Source organism: Pagrus major, chromosome 16 (assembly GCF_040436345.1).
Source record: "Pagrus major chromosome 16, Pma_NU_1.0".
Lineage (NCBI taxonomy): Eukaryota > Metazoa > Chordata > Actinopteri > Spariformes > Sparidae > Pagrus > Pagrus major.
The window spans coordinates 12650760-12676444 of NC_133230.1; the positions used below are offsets into that span (position 1 = coordinate 12650760).

At 43.1% G+C, this 25685-nt stretch overlaps 1 protein-coding gene across 2 annotated transcripts in view; it reads left to right on the forward strand.

Annotated features, from left to right (window-relative positions):
• Positions 1–17935, forward strand: part of myo1g (myosin IG) — a 44968-nt gene extending 27033 nt beyond the window's left edge. Inside the window, exons 22-23 of one of the 2 annotated variants that reach the window (XM_073483540.1) lie at positions 5854–6011; positions 17224–17935. In XM_073483540.1, the coding sequence (XP_073339641.1) occupies positions 5854–6011; positions 17224–17386 (321 nt within the window). In that variant the 3' untranslated portion in view covers positions 17387–17935. The remainder of the gene's footprint in view (positions 1–5853; positions 6012–17223) is intronic. The other variant, XM_073483541.1, reaches the window with a different exon arrangement.
• Positions 17936–25685: the final 7750 nt, after the last annotated feature.

Consider the following 25685-nt stretch of genomic DNA (forward strand, 5'->3'; position numbering starts at 1 on the left):
CTTAATCTAAAGCTGTAGAGCTCCACACACACAAACAGTGTCAGACTGCTTCTGCTTGAATTAGGGTGATATTTTCCTTCATCACTGTGAGCACGACCGGTGTAGTTTATTCCTCCCAACATTCATTCATTCAGCAGCCTATGCAAAGAGGCATAGGGCCCCGCTCACACAAGACTTGTAGCTCCAGACGTGGCCGTTTCAAAACGCCTTGGACTTGAGCAACTGGGTGGTCAAATCTAATTAATGGAGGTGTGTGACTCCATGCCTTGCGCTGAAAGGTCGAGAATATTTCAATCTCTAAAAAATAATGGTTATTGCCGTGATGCATTTCTAGTCTCAGTGGGTTCAGCAACTTCAGCTGTTTTGGTTTTGTTGTTAATAGTGAAAAATTTAATAAAGCTAAAATAATGCCAGTGCTAACACTTTAGGAAGACTTCAACAAACACAATACCAGTCGCAGAGATGTCCTTTTTCTTAGTCTGCTAATGTAGGTCAGGTCTCGAAAACACTTCACAAACACTGTATGTGACATTTTCCTCCGAGCATCTTTCTGTCGTTGTTGTTGTTTTCCTGTCAGATAAACAACCACATCTTTCAAACTCTATTAGGGTGTTTCCACTGCATGAACTTTCCCAGTGGACCAACAGTCTTTTACCGGAGCTCAGAAACAAGGACCCTGCGTCTAAATTTAGATCCTGTAAGATAGTCAAAGGTGGTGAAAGTCTCTGCTCTGGATGGCAGTAGTTTCCAAACGTTCAGGAGCTGTGGGGACGGGGTTGGAGGGACTGAAAGTTTGAAATTAGACCTGCGGCAACTGCAACTTGTGTTTGTTACACACGTTTACAAAACAAGGAAGCACTGTGAAACTGAGATGAGGATGTGGGTCGGACATTTCTTGTTGTTTATTAAAGTTTAAAACAAACTTAGACGTTGTTATTGACTGCCTGACTCATTCTTAAAAAAAGAACAGCGGGCAAGAGAAGCCGTGGTTGTGATAAAAAAAAAACTAAGTAATGTAAGAGAAATTAAAATGTATTTACTTATATAAACCGAGTCTGAACTCTATATTAAGCTGTGAGAAAATAATGAAGCTTAAACTAAAACATAAACAAAGACGCTGACACAAACCACCACAGCTCCACTTTCTATTAGCTGCCACCGATGTGGGTCAGACCACTTGTACTTTATCCAGTCTGTCCTTTATTTCTCACTCCGTCCTCTCAGCTGTACACTGCCTCTATCCACTGCACACACACATCAAGCTTGACCTTGGTCGCCGCCATCCATCAATAAGTGAGGAAAGTACACGAGCAATAAGAGGACTCACGGTGAGAGAGCACAGCCTCCTTCAGACTCAAAGGGCTTATGACCTGTTTTAGAGAGCAAAGATCGGAGGAGGTGTGTTCTTCTGTCAGTGTGTGTTTGTGTTTGTTAACCGTGTGCGAGGTGTTTGTGTGGAGACAGTAGATGACAGCTTTATTAAATCTGATGCTTTAAAGTCCCCTGAAATAGCTTTCAGACTCCACAGTTTGATGTGTCACAGGATGTTGTGAGGGGGCAACAGGAACAAAAATCAGGAGCCATTTTTGATCACTGTCTTGGCATTATTGCATAGCACATACACACTTTAGAATAACAGCGGCAGACTTACCGTCAAAATGTTGTCTTAAAACCACAATATGTCGGGCATAGACTTTCTAAACTATAAGCTTGGTCTAATTTCCTGACACTAAGTAAGTTGGTTGAAATCACAAGTGGACAGCTATAAGTCCATCAGTTCACACCTGGAATCAACATGCGTCACAACATACGTCTTGAGTGGCCACTATTTTTAACATGTGCCGAATTAACAAGAAGGCCCAGACAGTGAAGAGTCTGTTGTAGAAAGTGTTTCACAAAGTTTATAAAGATTCTCCAAACTCAGCAAATCACAAAATTGAGCGATTTTGCAAGGGAGTCTGGAGACCCCATTTGTTATTGGGCCCCTGAGTGTTACCAGGTCTGGTCCACTCTTTACACTTTAGTTCTTGTACTTTTTGTTTTGTTAAATCTAAAAAAAAACAAACAGAAGACACAACCCAACAAACTCTATATAAAGTATCACTCTTACCACAGCCCCACGCACACTTCAACATGTTGACAGGTCTGCTGCGCTTCGTTACAGTTGCTTTGCTCTGATTGGACGATTCCTGTTAAGTGAATGGATTTAACAGCAATAGACATATTTTTGACGTTTGACATATTTCTCACAGAAGCAGGATTCAGTTTAGGAGTCAGCCACTTTATTGATCTGTCAAAAGTGATTTATTTGGCAAATGTAAAATAGAAACGTCTAGTTTTCTATACAGGAGACACAATTTAATTTTTGGGCTGAAAGTTTCCACATTTTTTATTGACTGTCAGTTTGAAATGAAACAGAAATCAGATGGTGCACTGGCACAGATCTGTTCTCTACTGTATGTACCATGTAATTTCACTGAACGTTTGTGCAAAGGTCAACATCACCTACATATCAAGTAATGAGTCAGCACAGCTGGACGTCCAGCAGTGGTTTCAGAGAGAGAGAAAAAGAAAAAAAAGGGCACGAAACATGCCAGAGGGTTAAAAACCATCATTATGCAGCAGCGGAGCGGCTAAAGATAGCTGATGCCATTAAGCTCTGCTGCTCAGACTGAGGGGAACGAGTCTTATCCAGGTCAGAAACAGAGAATAGAGCGTGAGAGAAGCAGGGCAGCTCTGCCCTCACATTGTGTCAGGAGTGTCTTCGTGATGGAGTCGTCAGGTTTGAGTGTCGGGACTGAAGGCTGAGATGTCACACAGGTCGCCGACCAACGTCACAAACTGATGGAGCAGCGTGACAAAATAACAGCATTGTGTGAAACTGTGAAGGTCAAAGTTTTTCTCTTGAATCGATCGGACTCGTTTGAGTCCGGTGACGTTTACCGTTTAACACGAGCTTCACAACAAAGTCACAAGAAACAGCTGAACTTAATGACTCAACATGCACCTTCGTAACAAACAAGTGCTGACATAAGAACTGCTCTTGGTGATGTATTTACCATTTTGATAATTAATCTGATATTCAAGTGGGAGAATCTATTTAATGCTTATAAGTCCCATTCATTTTGCCTATAGACAATGATTTGTGACTCGCAGGTGAAGCACGTCCTCAGCTTAGAACAGAAGATGAACAACTGCATCAAAACACATGTGGATCTTTGATAAATGATTTGATAAAGGTAGACAACAGTTTTACGAGGTGTCCCTGAGCCCATGTAGTGATTTCCTTTATACAATCATGTGCTTCACAAAGTGGTGAACCTCCCCCCATCCATGCTTGAGAGCGACAGAGCCTTTCAAGGCTTTGCTAGTTTCAGCTTCTCAAAAGTGGGTAATTTATGTACTTTACCTATTTTTTTTACTTGTGCGTTTTTGGCTGTTGGTTTGACAAAAGACGTCACATTGCTCTCTGAGAAACTGATTGGCTTTTTGCTATTTTCTGACATTTTATAGCCCAAACTAAACAATGACTGAAAGAAGAAGTGTTGACAATGAAAATAATCATTAATAGCAGCTCTAAAAACAACATGTTTTCGCTGAGGTTATGAACATCCCACACACCTTTTCCATAAAGTTACGCTCTAAATCAAGAATTCTTTCTGTTCATCACATTAAACAAATGACTGGACTCTGCTGAATCAGCTCGGCAGTGTTCCCGTCGATGGAGGGACGGGTTGTACTAGAATGTGGCCTTGACGGTGTTGCGCGCTGTCGTCCCTGCTGGATTAACCTGTGTGTGCTGGGGGCCGTAAGAGGCTTAGTCCACTCTGTCTCCCATTCCCTCTCCAAAATCTGTGACGCACTTCACTTTCTCTCTCCCTCCCTCTGTCTGTACACCTCTCATACCTGCTGATCTGCATTTACTTTAAGTACAGTGTTGAGGTACTTTTACTGCAACTTTATACTTCCACTCCACCACATTCTGGATGCAAATATTATACTTTTTACTATATTTTTCACAGTTTTATTTACTGGTTACTTTGCAGATTTAGATTATTAAAACAAAATCTAAATCAACTAAGTATGTGGCACTTTAATGTAAGTATTTTTACACTGTGGTCAGTATCTGAGTACTTCTTGCCCCCCTGGCCTCAGTAAATCTGTGCATTATTCCAACTGGGTCACACCTCATGACTTTCCCCTCGTTGCACTCGCACACGTGCACGTTTCTCTCACCCTACATACTCTGAGCAGAAATAATCCTCTGACTTCATTCACGGTGTGATTTGTGATCCAGGATATACTGTGCCGTACTGTATTAAATTCACAGGTATTATACATTGACGTGATAATCCCTGACATTTTTATACAAATTATTTTCCAGCGCTCTCGTATCCGCCGGTGAACACCAAAGTCGTTCAGCTCATAGTCAGGACTTTACCACTGCAGTGGTCTTTTACCGACCTACAGTCAGCAATTCAACATTTAATCAAACATTAATAGTAAAGGTCCTGCATTCAGAATTAAGTAAAACTACAGAAGTATTATGCAGACAAACTGTGATTGATTGTACATGATGGGTAAACAGCATTTTACTGTTAAGTGCTCCGTTAAACTACATTATTTAGTGTTGGGTAGTTAAATTTGCAACAAGGCTTCTTCGTTTATCTTAGTCATAATCAGCAAAGTAACTAGTAACTACAGCTGTCAAATAAATGAAGTGGAAAAGTACAATATTTTCATCTGAAAAGTATTGGAGTAAGAAGTATGAAAGAAGCAGAAAATGGAGGTATACAAATGACCCCCAGATTCAACTGGGCACGTCTGTGTCGCATTCAGGCCGCAATGCGACCGCTGGAGCTGATCGTGGCCATTCTAGACAACGCTCGAGATTGCACCAGACGCTACGCTACTCTTTTCAATTTTCATAATAAAACACCCTGTGCAGACACAGGCTCTACAGCACAAATAAAGTCGGATATAAAAACAATAAACACGATCAAAACAAAGAAGAAACCATTAACGATGTAGCCTTCTCACCCATGGAAGAAGCACAAAAATATAGGAAAAGCAGAACAAAGCATGCACAGCGGAAACCAAGGCGTAACTCAGATCTGTGCTTAATTACAGTACAGTAAACTTAGTAGGTCAAACCACTGTTGTACAAGAGGCAGTGATGTTTTCAGTTACTGAAGCAGCCAGAAGTTTGTTTTTTGATAAACAAATAGCTGCGACCACAACCTCATAGTCACTTTACCTCTGTGCCAAATTTCAGCCACCTAGAAGGAAAAGTGTGTTTGCCAAATGGTCGGGAACATTTTTGTGGACCGACCAAACAACCAACCAATCGCCATAGAGACTGGGTACTTGGCATGAGTTGTGCGTGCCGCTATGTCTAAAAAAAAAGTAAAAAACAATGAAATAAACAGAAAATATAAACAGAAAAACTCAAACATTTTTTAAACTGTCACCAACAATGTTTGATGAAACTGATCTGCAGTGCTGAGGCAGAAATTTCCACCGAAAAGGTCAACAAATACACAAACAAGAGCCTCATTGATTTTCTATTTTAGTAACCCACAAATATTTCATAAAACCAAATGTCAGTTTATTCTTTCTATATAAGCCAGCAGTGTTTCTGTAACAGCCTCTGCTCTGTTACTCATTCACCGAAAAATCCAAGTGGTGCTCATGGAAGTAAGACCAGTGTTTTCTTGCTGTAAATTAAAGAAGTGGGAGTAAGAAACACATAAGTTAATAAGTTTTACCTGCATGAAGTCTGAGATGTGGCTGCAAACTTGGTGGGAGCGTTTTGTTTTGGGTGATGTCTGACCTTGTGGTTTCTCTCCACAGTTTACAGGAGTGAGTGTGACCAGCGGGGTTGACCAGATGGTGGTTCTCCACACGTCCTCTCAGGACGACGTCCTGCTGTGTCTGCAGCGAGGGGCGCTGTGCCCCAACCAGGACCGAGTGGGCGAGCTGGTGGGAGCGATGGTGGACCACTTCACACGGTCAGTTCCACAACCGGGCACTGTTTCTCTCACCAGGCTGAGCTCGCTAATTGTATCCTGTGGCTCCTATCATCTTTGAAATGATCAGCATGAGACGCTGAATAGTTTCAGGGACGTCAGATACTTTGATTCCTGATCTCTTGGCAGGATTTCTCTTCATAAAGACAAATCTCAGGGTCGACACCGACACGATGATGTGACCTGGAGATACTACGAACGCTAAAGCTGAATACTGATTCTGAAGTCCAAGTTCAGTTTTTCTAAAAGCTCAATCTGGACCAAACTTTTTGGCAGTATAGGTCATAAACTCCTCCCCCTCCGTGTTAGCAGAGGGGATAGCCGCCAAGCTAAAAAGTACACGTCAAATAATTTTGGTGTCTTTCATTTTAGGTAGTTTTTGTCTTTTATTATAGGATTATAATATTGTCAATTAGTTATTTGTGGCTCCAACCCCCAAGTCATTAATGCACAGACTCTGGCTCCAAATGACGTCACGAGCACAAGATGGCAGCGCTTATATCCGGGATATTTGGCTTCATTTTACGCCGGTCGGAGGAAGTGGAGACATGTTGTTGAGCTGTTTTAATGACAATTTGTCCACTAACCGTTATTATAAACTTACAAAGCGTGCTACACATTTTAAGTTCCACATATTTACCTCTTTAATCTGGCAATAGACACGTTTATTGTCTCTTTTATAGACTCAAAGAATGAATAAGCTCGTGTTTTGTGCTGTGTTGTTGGTAGTTGCAGCAGCTGTTTCCGCTTTAACAGAAACTAAACAGATTTTCTTTATATTAGTCCTCCACCTTTGTTTCTTAAACACGCACATTCCTCTCAAATCAAGTTCAAGGATCATTTAATTGTCGTTCTGCAGCACAGGATTGTACAACAAAATGTAAGTTGTAGTCCCTTTATGATGCACAAGAAAAGGGCGACTTAATATAACTTCTGCAGTGGTTTCCGGGCCGTCTTTGTAGTTCTTGCTGAGCTTAACAAGGTTCAGGGGCACTACAGGAACATGCGACCATTTTTCATACATAACAATGGTTTGTAATTGTTTGCACACGCTGACCATTTATCTGTTTGCTTGTTTGTTATAAGATGAGACAGGTTTTCATGAGAACAAAGCACTGCAGCAGCCGATTTCACTCATTAGACACCATTCAGCAGAGAGGAGAAATTAATTATCGATTGTGAGGAGAGAAAAACGTGCAGCCTGTCGGGTCTCGGTGTCACATGAATAAACAGCTCAGCGTCAGACTCATTGTTACTGGTCAGAGACCCCGACTAAAACCAAGTCTATTAATGCGGCATAACAATTACGCAAATCATATTCTTGGCATTTATCACTGTCATAGTTGTCGGTGTCGGCACCCCGCTCTGATGAACTGCCATGAAATGAATCAGTCACGCTGACATTTATCACATTTATCACTCGGAACCTGATTTGTCGTCGCTGTTTAGAAATCTGATTCACATCCACCCACATTTATCTCTGCCAGACTTCATCTGAATGGCACAACCAGCAAGTTTTCACACACGGCAGACTGTTTCGGTTGTGTCGATGGGCGTGTACGTGTGTGTTGGTGTGTGTGTGGGTGTGTTGTTGTAAGTACGGCCCGATGAAGCAGCACCCGGTCTGCTGTGATTGGTCTCCCAAAGCATTAATCCTCCAAATCCTGCCAGGATACCACATTGAGTGACGTAAAAAAGAGGAAGAAATTCACACAAACACACAGTTTCTCCCTGGTGGAAATCCATTGTGCTTCTGCCAAAATCCACCAAATCTTTAAACTTCAGACTCATTATTTTTGGGGTTTTATTTTTCAAATTGGAGTTTAGGTGCGCTTACTTAGTGTTTCTGAAGCTTTCAGCCACTAATTAAGATACACAATTACACACTTAGGCCACACGACAACAAAGCAAACCATCTGCATTTGTTTATTTGTTTACTTGGATCGGTTTTAGCTCAAGGCCAGAACAGATCCAAGTCTCCCAAGAGTCCATATTAAAATCACAATAAAAACATTTTCTGAAGCACACATACACACACACACACACAATAATACATAACCTCTCACACACATACATATGTACCTACAGGACATGAAAATGCTAATTGGATTTTAAAAATATCGTTTGCAGAGTCAGCACTCTGTAGGGCTGCGGCTAACGATGTTTTCATCTTCAGTTAATCTGCAGATTTCTTTCCCTCGATTAATTGTTTTACTTGAAAAATGCATCATCACGCAAAACTGCTGAACTGCTGTTTACATGGAGTTTGATAATCATCAGTAAATATGATGATTTTCCTTTACCTCCGTTAAAAGAGCAAGAAAAAGTGGGTATTTGAGTATTATCTTCCTGTATGTGACATGTTCTACAGACACAGACATTAAAACTGCAGTGAAACGCTCGTATGATGTCGATATAAATGTCCACAGGTCGGTTTCAGGTCTATTTTTGCAGAAAACCGCAAACCTGCTGTGTTCAAAATAGCCACGACTTCGAATCTCTTGATGAGACGTGCGATTCACAGCGGTGGTTCGTCTGCACTAACCTGTTAACATGGCCGCCGAAATGAAAAGCAAGATGTCACTGCTCAAGCGTCCAACGTGGCCAGCCTGTCGATTAATTGAGGATGGAAAAAAAAACAACTTTGAGTTTAGACAGAGCAGATCTTATTATAGCCATGAAGTCACCCATCTTAGCTCCCTCCCTCTTTCTTACCCTCGGATGTGCACAGACTACAGATCAGGGACTTCAGTCATAGATAATGCCTGAATTTTCCTTTTTGGGCGAACTTATCCTTTAAGTCTCTCTGTGATTTAAGGTGTCATGTTGAGATAAAACATCATATTTTACTTTCAGTCGCTTCTTTTTCAGTTACGGCTCAGCTCAGAGGCCGGGCAGACGGTAGCAGCACCAGGGTGTGTGTTCCACTTTTACGAGTCTATCTGTGTGTGTGTTCAGATAGCTGATCCCAGATCCCCGGTGAGGCTTTTGTGGGTTTTACGAGTCTTATACTTTTGCTCTGGGTTTGGTGTTTTTTTCGGGGGGGAAGGGTCCCTGCAGCAGCTGCGGGGCTCTGGTTCGGGGTGCGCCGCGGAGGAGAGTCAGCCATCGGGAGTCGGTTTCAGCCCTCCGCCTGTCTTTGTGCCACCATCTGCGGTGAATGGAGGGGGTCGCGACCTCTACCAGGCTACTCATCAAAAGGCTCATGAGACAAAGTCAGGGGTGAGCCGTGTAAGTGTGTGAGCATGTGCGAGGGGGGGAGGAGGAGGATGACTACACACAAACACACTCCTCTTGTGCTTCCTTCTGTCAGGAAGTGAGATCTCAGACTATGAGAGTCACGCGCACATCATTTTAGTTTATGAGGTTTGGAGAATGGTCAGGGGAGGAAACAGTCAATGGAGTGATTGTGACTCCTGCTGTTTCTCCTTCCAAACATGAGAGAGAGAGAGGATCTGTGAGTGTTTACAGCTGAGAGAGTGCGAGTTGTGCAAAAAACTGGGTCAGCGAAAGGCAGCATTAGAGGCACAAGGTAAAATCTGACTTCAAAGCCGCTCTGTGTTGTCGGCGAGGACGGCGAAGACAAGCTGTCTGGTTCTCTGTCATGTCACATCCGTGTCTCGTTCCCTCGGCGGATCGAGGCTCCTCCGCTCGCTTCATCCGTCGCTCTTTCCTGTACGTACCCCCCGTCCTCTCCTCCCTGTCTCTCTCCTGCTTTCTCTTCCTGTCACCTGGGCCTTAGCTGTCAGCATGAATGAGGCGTGTGTGTGTGTATGTGTGTGTGTCTGTCGGTATGTTTACTGAGTAAGAAGTAGTGTGCTTGTGAGTGTGTGTGTGAGTTTGGGGGGGAGGTTGGACTCGTGGACCATCTGCTGGGACAGCTGGGGGAGTATGAGCGGGCTAAAGGCAGATTTAGGGTATGATCGGCCCCAGCCTTAAAAGATTGAGGGGGATTCTTTGCTTAAAAGGCAATTTGGGGATTTTATTATTTAATTGATTGCTGCAGAGAAAAGCTTATTGATTTTCTTAATTTCTTCCCAATCAAAAAAAAAACAAAACAAAAAACAAACATCCCATCTAAAGTGTGAAATACAAACAAAACCCTAAAATACGAAACTGGAAACATCGAACGAACGCAGACAAGTAATTCAAGTCATCACGTCCAAGTCAAGTCACAAGTCATTTAATTTTCTGTCAAGTCAAGTTGTAATCAAAACAGCGACATGAGTTGACCCCAGTCCAAGTCACAATGACTTGAGTCCACATGCTACTGGCTAAAAGGGGGTGTGGCAGAGGGAGTGAAAAGCCTGCATGTTCCTGGTCGCAGATGTTTGCCGCTGAAACGATTCAGTTCAGGAGATTATCGTGTCGTCTAGCCGCAGAGTTCAGCCTCTTGATCAGCGCAACCTTCTTCTCATGGTCTCCCCCTTTCCTCTCTTTTCCACGTCTCCTCCTCTGCCTCTCTATTTGTTTTCATTTCCTCAATCTCTCCCTCCCTCGCAGCCTCTCTCCTTCTCCAGCATTTTCTCCGCTCTTCTAAATCAGCACTTTCAGTTATGAATATGGAAAGACCTGGGACGGTGTTGCATTAATAGCAATCTTCTGGGTCACCCCTCCCTTCCCAGTGTAGCAAGAAAACGAGGCGAGAAAAAAAAAAAAAAAAAAACTTGATTTCATTAACCTCAAAGCATCTGTGAGTGGTCTTGTGATGTGGCTGTAATGACCGGAGACACAGCGAGCGTTACTGATGTCGAAGGACTTGTTGACTTTCTAGTTTGACCTCGTTGGACATCAACAGTTTATCAGTTAGTACAGAAATGGGCGAAATTGGCCCTCTCTACTCTAAATTCACTTTTTAGGTCGTGAAAGGCGTCATCCTAAGCCTGAAATAGCCTCCTCTGTCTCTCTGCTTCCCCTCTTCTTCCCTCCCTCAGTGACTGTCCTCAATGTGTTCGTCTCGCAGTCGGTCCTGCCGGCCGGAGCAACAGGAGATCCAGCTTGCGCTCTGAACTTTCCTCGGTCAGCTCGTCCCCTTCTGCCCACTTTGTGTCCCTCGTCTCTTTTTTGTTGCTTTTCCACGCCACAGCTTCTGATCTGGTTCTAGTTTTGGTTCGATCCGTGGCACAGGATCATATGGAGAGTGAAAACAGCAAAATCTTCTGTTGTATATTAACACTGATCTGTGTCATTCTCAGCTCTCATAGAGCTGGCAGGTCATGTGGCTCAGTGACTCAGTCCAGCCTGAATCGAGCCGTTGATTGCAGCTGTGACTGGCTGCCATCAGCATGTGTGTGAATAATTCAACCTCTGTGCAAAATATGCTTCTATCATAACACATTCATTATCTTGACATAAAAACATATCAGAGTTCAGTATCTGAAAGTAGAGCTGGCAGCAATTCAGTGTTTTTCTGGGTCTGTCTTTCATCTTGTGACCAAAACGCTCGTATTAAGATAGCACGGTTCATTTTTTATGGATAAATGAATAATATTTAGGTTGCGTAGTGAGGTCAGACGTATTAAAGATGATTTATATATTTTTGTAAATAAAGAATTTATTCGACTGAAAGAGGAATTAACTGAATGGAATGAACATGAGTGTAAACGTTAGCATGTAATTCTGGGTAATTGAGTACATATGTCACGTATCAGCTGCGATCATTACTGCCAAACTGATTTCACGAGCCATCAGTTAGAGTCATAGCAACTAGGGTTGCAGCAATATACTGTTTTTAAGGTATACCGTGGTGTGAAAGTTGAAAATCTCATCCCGTTGCAACCCTAAAGCACCTCAATAATCTATCCCGCTCACTTCTTTGGCAATATGTATGTAGTTTCTAACTGAACCCTGAACAAAAACATGACAGTGCTCATTTTCAGGTGGTTATACACGAATGAAAACATAATTATGAACATTATATTTAATTTCTTCCAATAGATTCGCCCTAAATCCTTCACACTGCACCTTTAAGTAACAGATTTAAGTACTTCTTCCACCATTGGTGTTTTACCGCAATGTCTGCAACTGCCACAAGCAATCTGTCTTTTAAATATACTAGATTCAAGTCAGTCACCTGCCCACACTGTGGCACAGATTAAAGTAAAGCTTCAAGATGCTCTGCTGCAGTCTGTTGACACACTACCTGATTTTTACACACAAATTGCATTTATAGCAGGTAGGATGATGTCTTTCCATTAAAAAAAACCCCCAAATGTTATAAATGGCAGCGAACTATCAGCTTTTTCTGTTAAATCAACTCTTCATATATAATTTCGTGTTTTTTGATGCTCGTGAAATGGAAGCCACTTCCCAGGTGAAACAAATTTCACAAGAAGACAGACGTGAATGAGCTGATGTGATGGAGAAAAAGGATTTAACAGCATGATTGATGGGTGGGAAACATCAAACGTGTAGATAAAGACTCAGACAGTGATTTCTACATCATATTTTCCCTCATTCCCACACGTTAACATCAAAGAGACTGTGGAGGAGCAGATTTTATAAAGACGTCCTGACTGTGCCTCCTGCTCGGATGTTAAATCTCGGGGACTTTCTGTTCGAGCGTCTCAAAGCCTCCTGGGCGCACTCACAGAGTCGGCTACTGACCTTAAAAACTGCACCAGCATCAAAAGGCCTCTTTGTGGGTTTAAACGACGCACACGTGCTGCCTTAAAATCGACCTCCGAGTGAGACAAACGGATTCCTCGGTAACATTTTCATTCTTCACAACAGCCTCACTGTAGTCTGGGCACTACACGGTGATTTATGAGGGAGAATATAAAAGTTTTATCTCAGCAAGCACACGTTGTTGCTGTTTTCTAGTGTTTTCACTCAGCTGAAGATGTTTGGGCCGATATGATGGCATCAATAACAGCTGCCTGTCCACTGACTCTCCCTTCGAGGTGCAAAATAAAAGCTCCGGCTGCATTAAAATCCCCGATAGCGTTCGACCCTTCTTTCCTCATTGATAATCGATGCGATGAGACGCTCGGCTCCTCCGCCGTGCTCCATCACCGACTCACTGTTAAACTGATTTGATCTTATCTCAGAAACACGTCAGTGGTCTTCAGAATTAATCAGCAGGGAGGAAATTATTGACGCCAGCGCGGTGAGAGTACAGCACACTTAGTGACACACATTTATGATTCAAGACATGTGCGTGTAAAAGACACACTGTGCTGCTTTTGCATCTCAAACTGTAATTGCGCCGTTTATATAAATCTCTCTACGTGCGTTAGCTCTGCTGAAGTTACAGTATGACTCATTTTTTTCCCCAGAATGCCCCCTGATGAGACTCAAGACGCAGGGTGCAGCTGGTTGAGATAGGCCCACTGTTTCTGATGACGTTGATGTTAATTATAACGGACGAAATCGGTGATGATCAACGCTATGACACCGATGCCAACCCCGCGGGTTTGTCCGCTCCCCCGCCTGCCCGGTGACCTCACCCCAGAGGACTCGAGTGGCCTCGGCCCACGTTGCCCCCGTGGCGAGGGCCGTAGATGCTGCTGTTGCCCCAGCGATGGTTGCCAGGCAGCTGGGGAAGTGCTAATTAAGATTGCAAGGGGAAATTGCAGTGTTCTGGTGAAGAGGGGGTTTTGAGTCGGGTGGGAGGGAAGAAAGGGCGGCTGTGGGTGGAGGTGAAGTAGAGGCACTGATGGATGGAGAGTGACAACACAGACGGCTTCCTGTTTTAATCCTTTTGTTTTAAAGGAGACATTTTAAGAAAAAAGATCGCCCTGGTTTCTTTCATTTATGTGAGCTACCTCTAAGGTTAAGTCAGGGCTACTGTGAATTTGGGCAACACAAACTACTTGGTTCTGGTCAGGGAACGATTGCGGTCATGGTTAACGGAGACCACGTTGATTGTTGGTTGGAGACGGGATTGAAACCACAGGGTCCGGTGTCAAACACAGACAAATTGTACGCCCAACCCTCCGCCCATCCCTCCTTCCTGAGAGGTTTGGCAGCACGATGACAACGAATTTTAATCCAGCTTCGTTTCACACAATTACCGGAAAGATTTGAAGGCCAAAATCTTTTGTTTGTCGTACGCTGACTTCCATTTTAGACTAGACTGGCTCTTGTTCATCACCCATCTGTATCTGAACAGAAGCATTCACATGAGGAGTGACTTTTTATTATCTGTGCTATCAACAATCTCAGCCTCCACAGTCGTCAGCTCTCCTCTCGCAGCAGCAGGAAGCTTCACATTGCTGCACCGCAGGCCTTCGCAGCCCATCGTCTGCTGTCCTCAGGCACAGCCAGAGGCTTTCTCCAGCACGCTCTGCTGGTGTCGGGTTTGACTTGTGGTAGCCGGCATGATGAGATCAGTATCTCACTCAAATCAAAACCATGTGGAGGTCAGTGGGTTTCTGTGTCGGGTTTGTCACCGCCCCAGTAGGGCAGGACAGCTGGTTTTAGGGGGCTCAGCGAGGCGGGGTTTGGAAGTTGACGAAGGGGCCAAGTGGGACTTTGGAAAACAGAGCGAGGCCACACCTGTTGGAGTGACTTGTGATGAACAGTGACACAGATTTGGACTTGTGCAGTGAGTTCAAGTTCTTTTAACACTACAGCAAATGAAGTGGCAGCTTAAAGACTGTTTTGAACTTGACATACAGAAGCTTCCTACAAAAACTGGTGATAATGTTACAAGAATATTGTTATTTACCTCTACAGATATGCAGCCTGTTCCTTATCTGATATCCTTAGACCTAAATTGTCCTGACGCAAACCATGTGGTTCAGGTTTGCTTGTTTATTTATGCAATAATTAAAGGATAAATTCACCCAAAAAAAAAAAAAATTCAGTCATTATCACCTTTACCTGTCTTGAAAAGACTAAGCTAAAAGCATTAGCACACATACCGTCTGTAATGGGCAAACTTTATGTCTCATTTTCTGTCTCTGCACGTTTCTTTCTGAAAGGGACGTTTAACAGAACACGGCTAACCCCATTCCTCTACGGCTGGTCTTTGTGCTAAGCTAGGCTAAACATGTCTTATTGAAAAATTCACTCAGTTGCTGTATAACTAAGTTAGATGAGACAAGAAGTATCTGTTTCATAAATACAGATGTAGCTCTGTGACAGGTTTAGCCTAGCATAGCACAGAGAGAGGAAGAAAAGGTTAGCTCAGTCAAAGGTGAATAACTGTCTTATTTACACACAAAGAGGAGATTTACTTGGAGTACTTTTACTTTAAACAGTAGCATTAACTAGCCTCCAAGACACTATGTTCAGTTTTTACTCAAACAAAATCAATCCTCTTGATTCTCAGTCTTTACTCTGTCTAAAGCTCTCACCTGGTGTGTGTGTGTGTGTGTGTGTGTGTGTGTGTCTGTACTAAACCAGGTATGCCAGCACTATTACATAACATCTAAAAAATTATGTAATCTGCATTAATTAAATTCACCTTGAAGTGGGCCTTCATCTGCCGTGATTATGATCGGCCATGTCTGTGAAGAGGACCAGTCAGTCCGGGGAGAATTGGACTCAAACAGTTACATTAGGTCGCTCCTGCCAAAGCACGCACGCAGTTGCCAAGCTGGCCTATACGCATGAGCCAGCCCTGCTTATTAGTCACATTATCAACATTCAAAGACGTCCACAAATAGCTGTTTGGCAAATAATATTCTGCATCTGCTTCCGAGAGCCTTCACATCGGGTTCAGACAAAGTGACTCCACTGATAGAAAAACAACAAACCGATCTGAATACATTCACAAGAGAAATACCATCACAAGCCAGAGTATCAACCATGACCTCACAGTCCCCCGAGCCTCCGGATGTGACGTCGGTGGAAGAAGGCTCTTTGTATGCAGAGACTGAGCCATGTGCCCGGCCAGCTTGTGTTTGGAGCAGCGGGGTCGCTGGTGCCGACTGAGGCTGCAGGATCCCCGAGGGCCGGGAGGAAGCAGCGACTTCACAGTGGATCATCTTCAGCTGACGCTGCAGAGCCACACTTCCTTCTCCCAGCTGTCAGCAGGAGGATTAGGTGTGTGACACCAAAGCACCTGCATTCTGGACGTGACTGTGCTCAGAGGAAATCATCCAGAGGCAGGACGAAGTGTGAAGTGATGAATAACAAACTCTTTTTGTTTGTTCATTCCTCTGGAGATGTTTGTGAGGAACTAATATCTTCACGAGCATCATGAGGAGGACTTTAAGGCTTAAAGTTCAAACACACCTGGAAGAATACATATATGTTTTAAACCTGTTTCAAACCAAACGAAGTGTTGGGGCGACATGGCTCTCCAAACAGGTTTTTCAGAGGCACACTTCAAAAGAAGGGATATGAGAAATTACAATTGCTACTAGTTTGCTGATGTCTTGGCAGCTAAAGGCCCTGACGCACCAAACTGACATCAAAGAATTAGCTGGGACGAAGGCCGACATCGCCTGTGCCTCAGCCAAATGCTGCACTTGAACACATCGCAAAGACTACAGCCCACTGTGTAAAAGGAAATAGCTCTCTGCAGATGTACAAACCGTTGTTGTGTTTAGGCAGCATTTTTTGACACCACTCTCACTAATATAGCCACTTCTAATCAAGAATATGTCTGATGAAACGTTTCAAATGGCACTGGCGAAGAGGCAGAAGAGAAAACACAAAGAGAAACCGCACTAAATGGGTGAAATCATTGATACTGCAGCGGCAGGCTCAAGGGGCTTGCACTGATACGCTTAGCTGAACAGCCAATCGGCCAAAAAGGCTCCGACAAGGGCCGTCCAGTGCCAACAGTGTGGGAGAGCCACTGACGGCCCGGACAATGCCGACCGTCGGCCTGGTGTGTCGGGCTCTGAACCAGCTCCCTGACATTACATTGTTAATGCTGATCTCTGCATGACAGCCCCACGTTTATGTTATAAGACGGCCAAAATGTAAAGCTCAGCTGCGATGTTGCTGCACTTGGTAACACTCCTATAACATCAGTTCAGACTGGCAGGGTAGGAGCACAGGTTGCTAGTGTTAGCCTATGAAACACCAGGGGAACAGGATTGAGCCTTAACTAGATATTGGTGAGCAGTTTGGTTGCCTGAAGACACACAACAACACGACGTGTCATAAATGAATGAATGTAGCCGTAGCGTTTTTTTGGGATCAGGTAATAAAGTGAAAATTAAAGTCAGAGGTTGTTGGAATAAACTTTAGAAGTATAGTAATACTAACATGTATCTGTCTTTCTCTCTTCCAGCATAAGGAAAGTCCAGTTTCCCGTGAAGGTTTGCCGTTCGGGCGTGCAGCTTCACATGCGAGGCAAACTGAAGAGCGTCAGCGTAGAAACCAAAGCCGGCCAGGCCAGCGCGGATTTCAAGAAGAGCCGAGACGGTTTCACGCTGCTCGTCCCTGCGAACTAACGGGGCCGTCCGACTGATCCGCCAACAACAGTATCGATGTCTGAACTGGTCACAATGTCAGCGAGGTTCATGAAGATGTAAATATGTGACTCTTACTAGGATTGTTAAAATATTTTTCACGTATTGACGCGTAGCAGAGTTGCTGGCAGAGTCTGCTTCTTTAATCTTGAGATTACAAAAGTGACGAATAGTTTTAGAGGCAAATTTGAAGAATGAGGAGGTTAACATGTTGACGTAGAGACTCACGGTATGTATGATACTGTCTTTGCTTTTGCTCTTACAAAAGAAGATAAAAGATGTTCTTTAATTAGAAAAACGCAACATAAACATAAATGCACTTTTTAAATGACAAATGTGTACACACGATGCGTAAAAACAATCAACACGAAACATTTCAGATATATTTTTGTACATTGAGTTCTTTTTTTTGCCATGTCTCATGCTGTTGTCTCAGAAAAGGCAAACTGTGATGATTTTTCCATGTCAGAAGTGATAAAAAGAAGAAAGAGAAACAGTGGAAGAAAAATAAATTATTCAAGATTTACTAAAGCGAGTTCTCTGTGTTTTAATTTCTCTCTGAAGCTCTGCCACATGAATAGACAGCACGCTGTAGACGAGTCCTCATTATACAGAGATTCAAGTATGTTTCTCAAATGTGCTCTGCGGCTTTAAAGGAAGACTAACGACATGATGATATGAATGAAACAAGCCAGGAGTCTGTCAGTGTAAAAGCTGTGTGTTTGTCCGCGTTCGAGAGGATTTCCTGTACAAATACAGTTAATTTACAGCCTCAGTTTCAGTCCTGCTGTTTGTATGAAGAGAGAAAAACTGCACTCAGTGACGTAAGAGCTGTTTCCTCTCTCGTCCCTCTGGTGTCCTCTGGATCAGATCAGCAGGGATGATAATCACACAGCGACGGATGCTGCAGCAGACATTTCACAGGGTTTTGTCTAATGTGCAAACGCAGTTTAAGTAAAATTGGAAATTGACAAGTATTTTGCTTTGCTTTGGATTGGTCACCTATAAACCTCACTTTCTTCACATTTTGTGCCTGGAAAATGAAGGTGACTGGCAGTAAAAATGTACATTTTACAACACAGTTGATAACATCCACTGTATATATGAAGGTTTAAATTTAGCAGCAAAGCAGCCTGTGTTTTTTTTTCAGATGGTGGCTATTTCAATTTGGACTGACGCTCTTCATATCTCAGTGAACAGTTTAGTCTGAGGGCTTAATTCTGTCGTCTACTGCCAGTTTCCATCCATCTCTCTCCGCAGTGACCTGTTAGTACGACTTAGTGACGGCCTGCCCTCACTGTGACTTGGCTTTCACTGCTCTCTGACACAGTCCCTGCTGTGACTCCCCCAAATCTGACTGCTCGGTAATGCTCTGAGCTCTGAGTGTATGCAGATGTGTGTGTCTGTGTGTGTGTGTGTGTGTGTGTGTGTCTGTGTGTGTCTGTGTGTGTGTGCGTGTGTGTGTGTGGACACTTGCTGGTTAGTGTATTTATCTTTGATGAGAAGGTTTTGCATAATGTGTAACCACTTTGTTGCATCTGTATAATTCACGCCAAACTCAGCGAAATCTTCCGTGTTAATGTAACTCTGTGGATGTCAACACTGCGCTGTGTTTGTGTGGAGAACATTCACACCTGTGACAGTCGATTTAACACGTCTGATCAGCCCTGCACCTCTTCAATCAACACTCTGCAGCTCAAAATAACTGGAGCTGCAAAAACAAATGTACATCATGTTGTTAGAGCGTGATCTGTGAATATGGATCTGTGAAAATGTCAACAATCACCTCTGTGTTTGTGTGCTCCGCTCTGGTTTTGTGTCTGCATCTATGGCCCTGTTCACACCTGGTATCAACATGTGTCCTGAGCGATCCAAACACAAGTGAGGGGCTCTAAGTACAGGTGTGAATGCCCCCAAGACCTTTACCTGCCAATGTTAGCAGCGGATGACGCAATATCACCAGACTCCCTTTACAAATCATGTGATTTTAAGAGTTGTTGCGTGAGGAGAAGTTCAACAAACTTTGCGAAACTTTGCTACAACAAGTTCTGAATCATTCGTGCCTTCTTGTAAATTCGTCATTAAATGCAATACATTAAGTTGTTTTCTTACCTTGTAAATATTGTTGCAACATTACTGTACTGGCCTGTGTGCTTCCATGTCTTTAGCAGCTTTGTTAGCACACATTTCAGCATTTCCAATACATTTATAAAAGAAGGCAACATTTTATTGCTGGCAAGCCTGTCAAAGTTGACATAAACATCAAAAAGTAGCCAATATAGGCTACTTTTTTGTCGCCAGTTGAGGAAGCCCCCAGACTCCCTTTAAAAATCGCTCAATTTTGAGAGTAGTTGAGTTATGAGAAACTTTATAGACTTTGTGAAACGCTGTCTACAATACATTCTTAACTATTTAGCCTTTCTTGTTAATTCGGCAAATGTTAAACAATAAGTCCTTTCTTTGTGTAAAAAATATTGTGTCCGTTTGTCATCGGGATGCCACTTCTAGACTGACGGACTAAAAGCTGTCCACTTGTGATTGGATCACTCAGGATGGATGGTAACACCCGGTCTCTGTCATGTGCTCACCCCGGTCCACAAAAGTGTTTTCCAAATGACTGTCATGTAAAGTTAAACTGCAGTCACCACAGCAAGAACACTCTCTTCATGCAAATACAACCTGACCTTAAGTTAACAGACATTAAAAGTGTCTGAAACAGCTAAATCCACTGTTTTGCTGGTGGACATTTAAAACCCAGCTTCCCTTTTCTCTGTAAGAGCCCTTGGAACAGTATAACTGCAACGATGCGCTCAATTTGTCCCGTGAATGTCATCCAGATTGTAGCCTGAGGAAGCACTTATCAGCTACTTACAAATCCCTCCTGAGACATCCGTCCTCAGGCGCTTCAACGCCAGTTCACACGTTTATTCTCGTAACTCTCAACGATTCTCGCTCATCACTGAAATGCGACCCACAGGTGACACCAACGTGTGAACGACCCCAGAAAAGGTTAAGATGCCCGGTTCTCCTCAGCAGTCAGGAGAGACGACCCTGCATGAAATGTCAAATGTTGTCTAGAATAAAACAGCAAATCGATCGCACTTTCATGAATGAGTGATGGATGAAACTAGAAATAAGGAGACAAGCTTATGGAAATACATAGTCAATAAGATAAGCTGCAGGTTGCTGGTGTGAAATTGAAGTTTTTGAACACGTGCTGGATGGTACACTCAAAAACATTCTTGAAGTTAAAGATTTAAGACTTTTTTTAAGAATGATTCCTCTCTGAGCACAAATTTGTTAGAAATCCTGCACTACTTCTGCTGCCAGGATAACCCATCCACCTGACAGGTGCGACATATCAAGCCGCTGATTAAACAGCATGATTAGTGCACAGGTGTGCTTTGTGCTGGACACAATAAAAGGCCACTTGTGCCAAATGTGCAGCTTTGCCTTGCCTCATCTGACTATTGTTACAGTTTTGCATGTTTCGGTTACAGATACCTCTCCTTCAAAACATTAACATGAGCATCTTGATCAGTCACGTCTGTTAGGTGGATGGATTATCTTGCCAAATGAGAAATTGCCAAATTTGTGCCCAAAATTTGAGAGAAACACCTGAAGCAACACCCCCTGTTGTCTTAACGTGAAGCTGATTACAGTCTGAACGCTTAAACTCTTCAAGTTTAAGATCTTATCAAAGCTTTTGAAACAAACAGACAAACTCAAACATCCTCATTCTGACCAGGATCCTTGTGTGTCTTTGTGTTTTCTATTTTGAGCCTTTTATGTCTGTGGAAAGTGCCCGGCGTTACCCACAATGCTCTTTGCCTTCAGGTTCCAGTAACTAGGTGACCTAAGTCGGCAGCTGTGCAGCAACGCATCCACTCTCCAGCACTTCTGGTGTGTTTTGTTATTCTGAGATCTCATTAGTCAGAATAAAGTGCAAGTAAACATCAGGCAGAAACAGCCGTCCTCCACACATCTCATCCATTCGCTCTCTCGCTCTATTTTGACATTTAATTGTGTTTAGTGGCAAAATAATGCTAATTGTGAATCTAATCCCGAGTCTGATTTGGTTAAAAGCCCACATATTTCTGGCACAATCGAGTCAGCCTCTGATGGGGAAGAAAATCCGAACGCTCACTCCAGCTGCGGAGGGAACTCGTGCTCGAGCAAATGAACGAGATTTGTTTACTGAAATGCCACAAACGACGTCTCATCCTCGGCCTCGCGCTCATATCTGTTTCTGTGGAGGCTCGTGTGTTTCTGCGCCAAAATGAAGGCCTGCCAATGTGCTGTCTCTCCTCTGCAAGACCGTCAACTGGACACCGCAGCTCGTCTCCCTGTTACAGCTCCGCCAATCAGATCCTGTACGTCATATTCAATCAGGAGCAGAGATTACAGTGTATATGCTGAATTTGTTTGCACGTAATCCTTTAATCATTGATGTAAAAGCCGTGATTTATAAATGAAGTGTGAGATCAGTCTTTAAAAATGCAAATTCGTGCACATCCTCTCCATCGCTGATTATTAAAGGCATATTGTGCGTGTGTGTTTGATACACACACACTACATAAACAGATGAACAGTTAATCATCAGATCAGACGAGCAGACGCAGAATCTCCTTCACAGACAGAAGATTTATTCATCACGTTTTGCTTTTTCCCCGACGAACTGTGATGGGTTTTCGTTGGATGGCAGCAACAATTGTTTTCCCAATCGTTTCCTCATTACACTCACAGCCGCTCCGAGCTGCCAAGCGTCTCTTCCACGTAATTTTTCCACTCATTTTCCTCTGTGACAGCTCCAATCGCGTCCCTCCTCGCTGTGGATGAAACGCACACTTCCTCCCCGGCTAGCAGACTAAACACAACATTGCAATCAATCGAGTGGTTTGAACAAAGACGCGTGTAAATCAATTCTAATTTTGTTTTGTATTATGATGAAGTTTCTTAGTTTCTCCTTGTACAAGTAGGATTCTCCTACTTCTAATCTAATTTATCAGGACTGGCAATTGTTGATGCAATCACTTAAAGCGCTGTGCAATTCCATTACAAAAAGACTGGCACCTGGTCGGTCTCTCTTTAGAGATTAGCAGCCCTGCAGCGAGGATTTGGTAATGAGTTGGAGAGGATTTACCAGTGGGAATATAATATGTGTCCCAGAGCTGCTGTGTTTTTCCCTGTAAATCCTCTCAGGGCAGACCGGCCACTGGTTTGGTGAGCGCTGCAGGTTTTCCAGCATCCCTCCGTCATCAGCCCGAGGGGAGGTCACATGCTGGAGATTACTGTAACATGAGGGGGGAGATTGGTTTTTACTTTGGCTCGCTCTGAATCAACATGCCATCAGCCTGAATGCTTACTAATCAGGAAATATTAGAGCAACCAGAGTGCTCAAACCGGATTTTTTTTTTTACATACCTAAACCACTTTCCAGCGTGTAAAACGATCCATATTTGAATTACACAGAATCACAGTCACATTGTGCTAACAACAACTTCTGGGTAGTTTTGCAACTGTATTGTTTAAAGATTAAACACAGTAGTCAGGCCTCTTTGGCCTTTTTCTTGGTCTTCTGCTGCTCGTTGCAACAACCAAAGGGGTCGGTGTGTTTACTGGGGGAACTACAGCTCACAAAACCCGCTATATCAACAAAACCCAGTTTCAACAAAATGTCAACAAAACTTTCAACAAAATTTGGTACTTAAATCCATCACAAAGTGGATAAACAGAAATACTCAAGTAAAGTAAGTATAGTTTACTACAGGACCCCTGTTTGCTGGATATAAGTTTGCCTGCTTGTTTTTTAGCACTTCATGAAGCTTTAATGAGACCTCTGATTGCTCTTCACCAAACTCGACATCCCCACAGAGTCTTGTGGAGTCCCCTCCGGTGGTGTCCTTCGCCCACTACTTATGGGTGCATGGCTGAGTGAACCATCTGTTCACTCAGTCAGGATGTGCCAGCAGGCGACTGCACTCCAAGCTCCCAAACTGTACTCATGATCTGTAAAGAATCTCACAGTGGAGACTGACCCCGATATCAAATGATATTATTCCTTTCAGAGCTCTGCGACAGGATTGTGTTTTTCCTACAGCGTTCAGAGGAAACACATAATTCTGCAACTGTGCCGGACTCACAAACGTAGTAATGTAATTTAAATATGCACAGGTAATAAAGGTGAGTTTGGCTTACATAATCATTGTTAATGTTGACCGGAGTTGCTCGAGTAAAACCTCACCCAAATCCAACGAACAAGAAGGAGAGAGCTGCTAACTTTAGCTTAATCTCTGTAGCATCTAGGATGAGATCAAAAGAGGGAATAACTAGCTACATAGTGATTGCGTTAGCCAAGAAGTTGGCTTTTTTTGCTTAACTTGTAACCTTGCAAACCAATGGAGATATTTAAGAAAATACTCCCTAGTAAAGTTGCTCTTTTGCGGGTAGCAAGCTAGTTAGCCGGAAATGCAATTGACTGCAGCTTAAGCATTTCCTTATACTTGCACCTGTACTTGTGTTTGGGTTGTTTGGACAATGACTGTTCTTACAAACGTCAAAGATTTTGCATGTTTGTGCTGCTGAGTTTTGTTGTTTATCATATTTTTTAATAGGTTTTAAATTTTAAAGCAATGTGTGATGAGCCTGAACTAGAAAAGTGTCACTAGCGCTAAAACACAGCTTGAATTGATGATGTCTCTGGGTACCATCTATAGGCAGCATTGACAGAGGGGCTTTTTGGAGCATGTTAGATCCCACAGGGCTGATAAAAGGCAGCGAACGGCAGCCAAGGCTTTTAGAAAGCCACTGGGGACACACTATAGAGGAGTGACACTGGGAGGCAGAGAGCTGGGTGATTTGTGTTCTCAGAGGACACGAGAAAGCTGGAAAGGACTCAGTCAGGCTGTGGCAGCCATCTGCAGCGATGCCTCTTCATTTCATTTCATCTGTCCTCTCTTTTCTAATCAAAGCCTCCTGGCCTCACCTCCCTCACCTCTCTGCCCTCCGAGGTGTCCCCAGCCTCTGCGCTGACCCCGGCTCCGACCAGCGCCATATGGTTTTCACCCCGCTGCCCTCTCTCTCGCTCCGTCATTGTGAATAGATTATAAATGGCATTTAAATAATCATTTTCCAATACCATCAGACAGAGAGAGCAGACAGACGCATCGAGCCTCGCCAAGTAAGCTGCTTTGACTGAAAAGTCATTTTTGAATAGTTTTATGGCAGACATCTGTTATATGATAAAAGCAAAGATAAGAGAAGATAAAATAATCCTGTTTAATCCCACATTGGGGAAGTCTCAGTGTGAAATGACTGAATCTGTTAAAAGTGAAAGCCTTGTGATTTTATTCGAGGTTGATTGTGGTTATTTTACTACACTATCAGACAAGTCAATCAGCAGATACTACAGTTTTCTCTGACAAGAGAGCGATATCAGTCTTCTCATCTGTCAACGAGAACATACTATTATTCATATAATTTACACAATGAACATTTTGTCTTAGCAGGAATATCTCCATGTCATGTAACCCTACCTCTATATTATGTATGATAATGAAGTGTCCCCACTAAATGATCTCCACAATTTGAGTATTTAATAAGGTATTTTTCCGATCTATTGCCTTTTGTTCAGCACCTGGTCAAAGTTGTAAGAACGCCGAGGCCAGTTCAGGTCCGACTTAGACGTTAACATGAAAGAGTACTTCCAACCGTATTATCTGGGCGTGCTGGTCTGACTTTGAGATATTCGATTTGGTATGATTTCAGTCGCACTGACATGTTTACACGGACTGTAAAAGTCCGGTATCAGTCATGCTGACATGATAGTCCAACCTTTTCAAACATCATGTAAACGTAGTGACTGCGAACAAGAGCTGGACCACGACTAAAAGGCAACAGTGTATAATTGTTTTACCCTGTTTGGACCAAATGAGCCAAACTTTGAACCAACCACTAAGTGTGAAAACACTTTGAGGAAAGTTATGTCAAACTACCAAATTCACGTGCAAGCAAAGCAAAAAATGCCATTTAATTGAGATTATTGCAAATAGTGCCCACTTGTTCACAGGTCACCGAAAACCAAAACATAAAATACTCAACTATTCATGTGAAAGTGCATCAATGATGAGGACGAGGTGCGACGGTACAGTAGACTACACGCTGTACAGTGTCAGAAAACAGGCTGTAATAACTTTTAGGACAAAAAGGTGTGAAAATGTCATAAATCAGGGAAAGTACAGAAGAAATGTGACCCCAGGAGGAAACCGGAAGAAGGCGATGA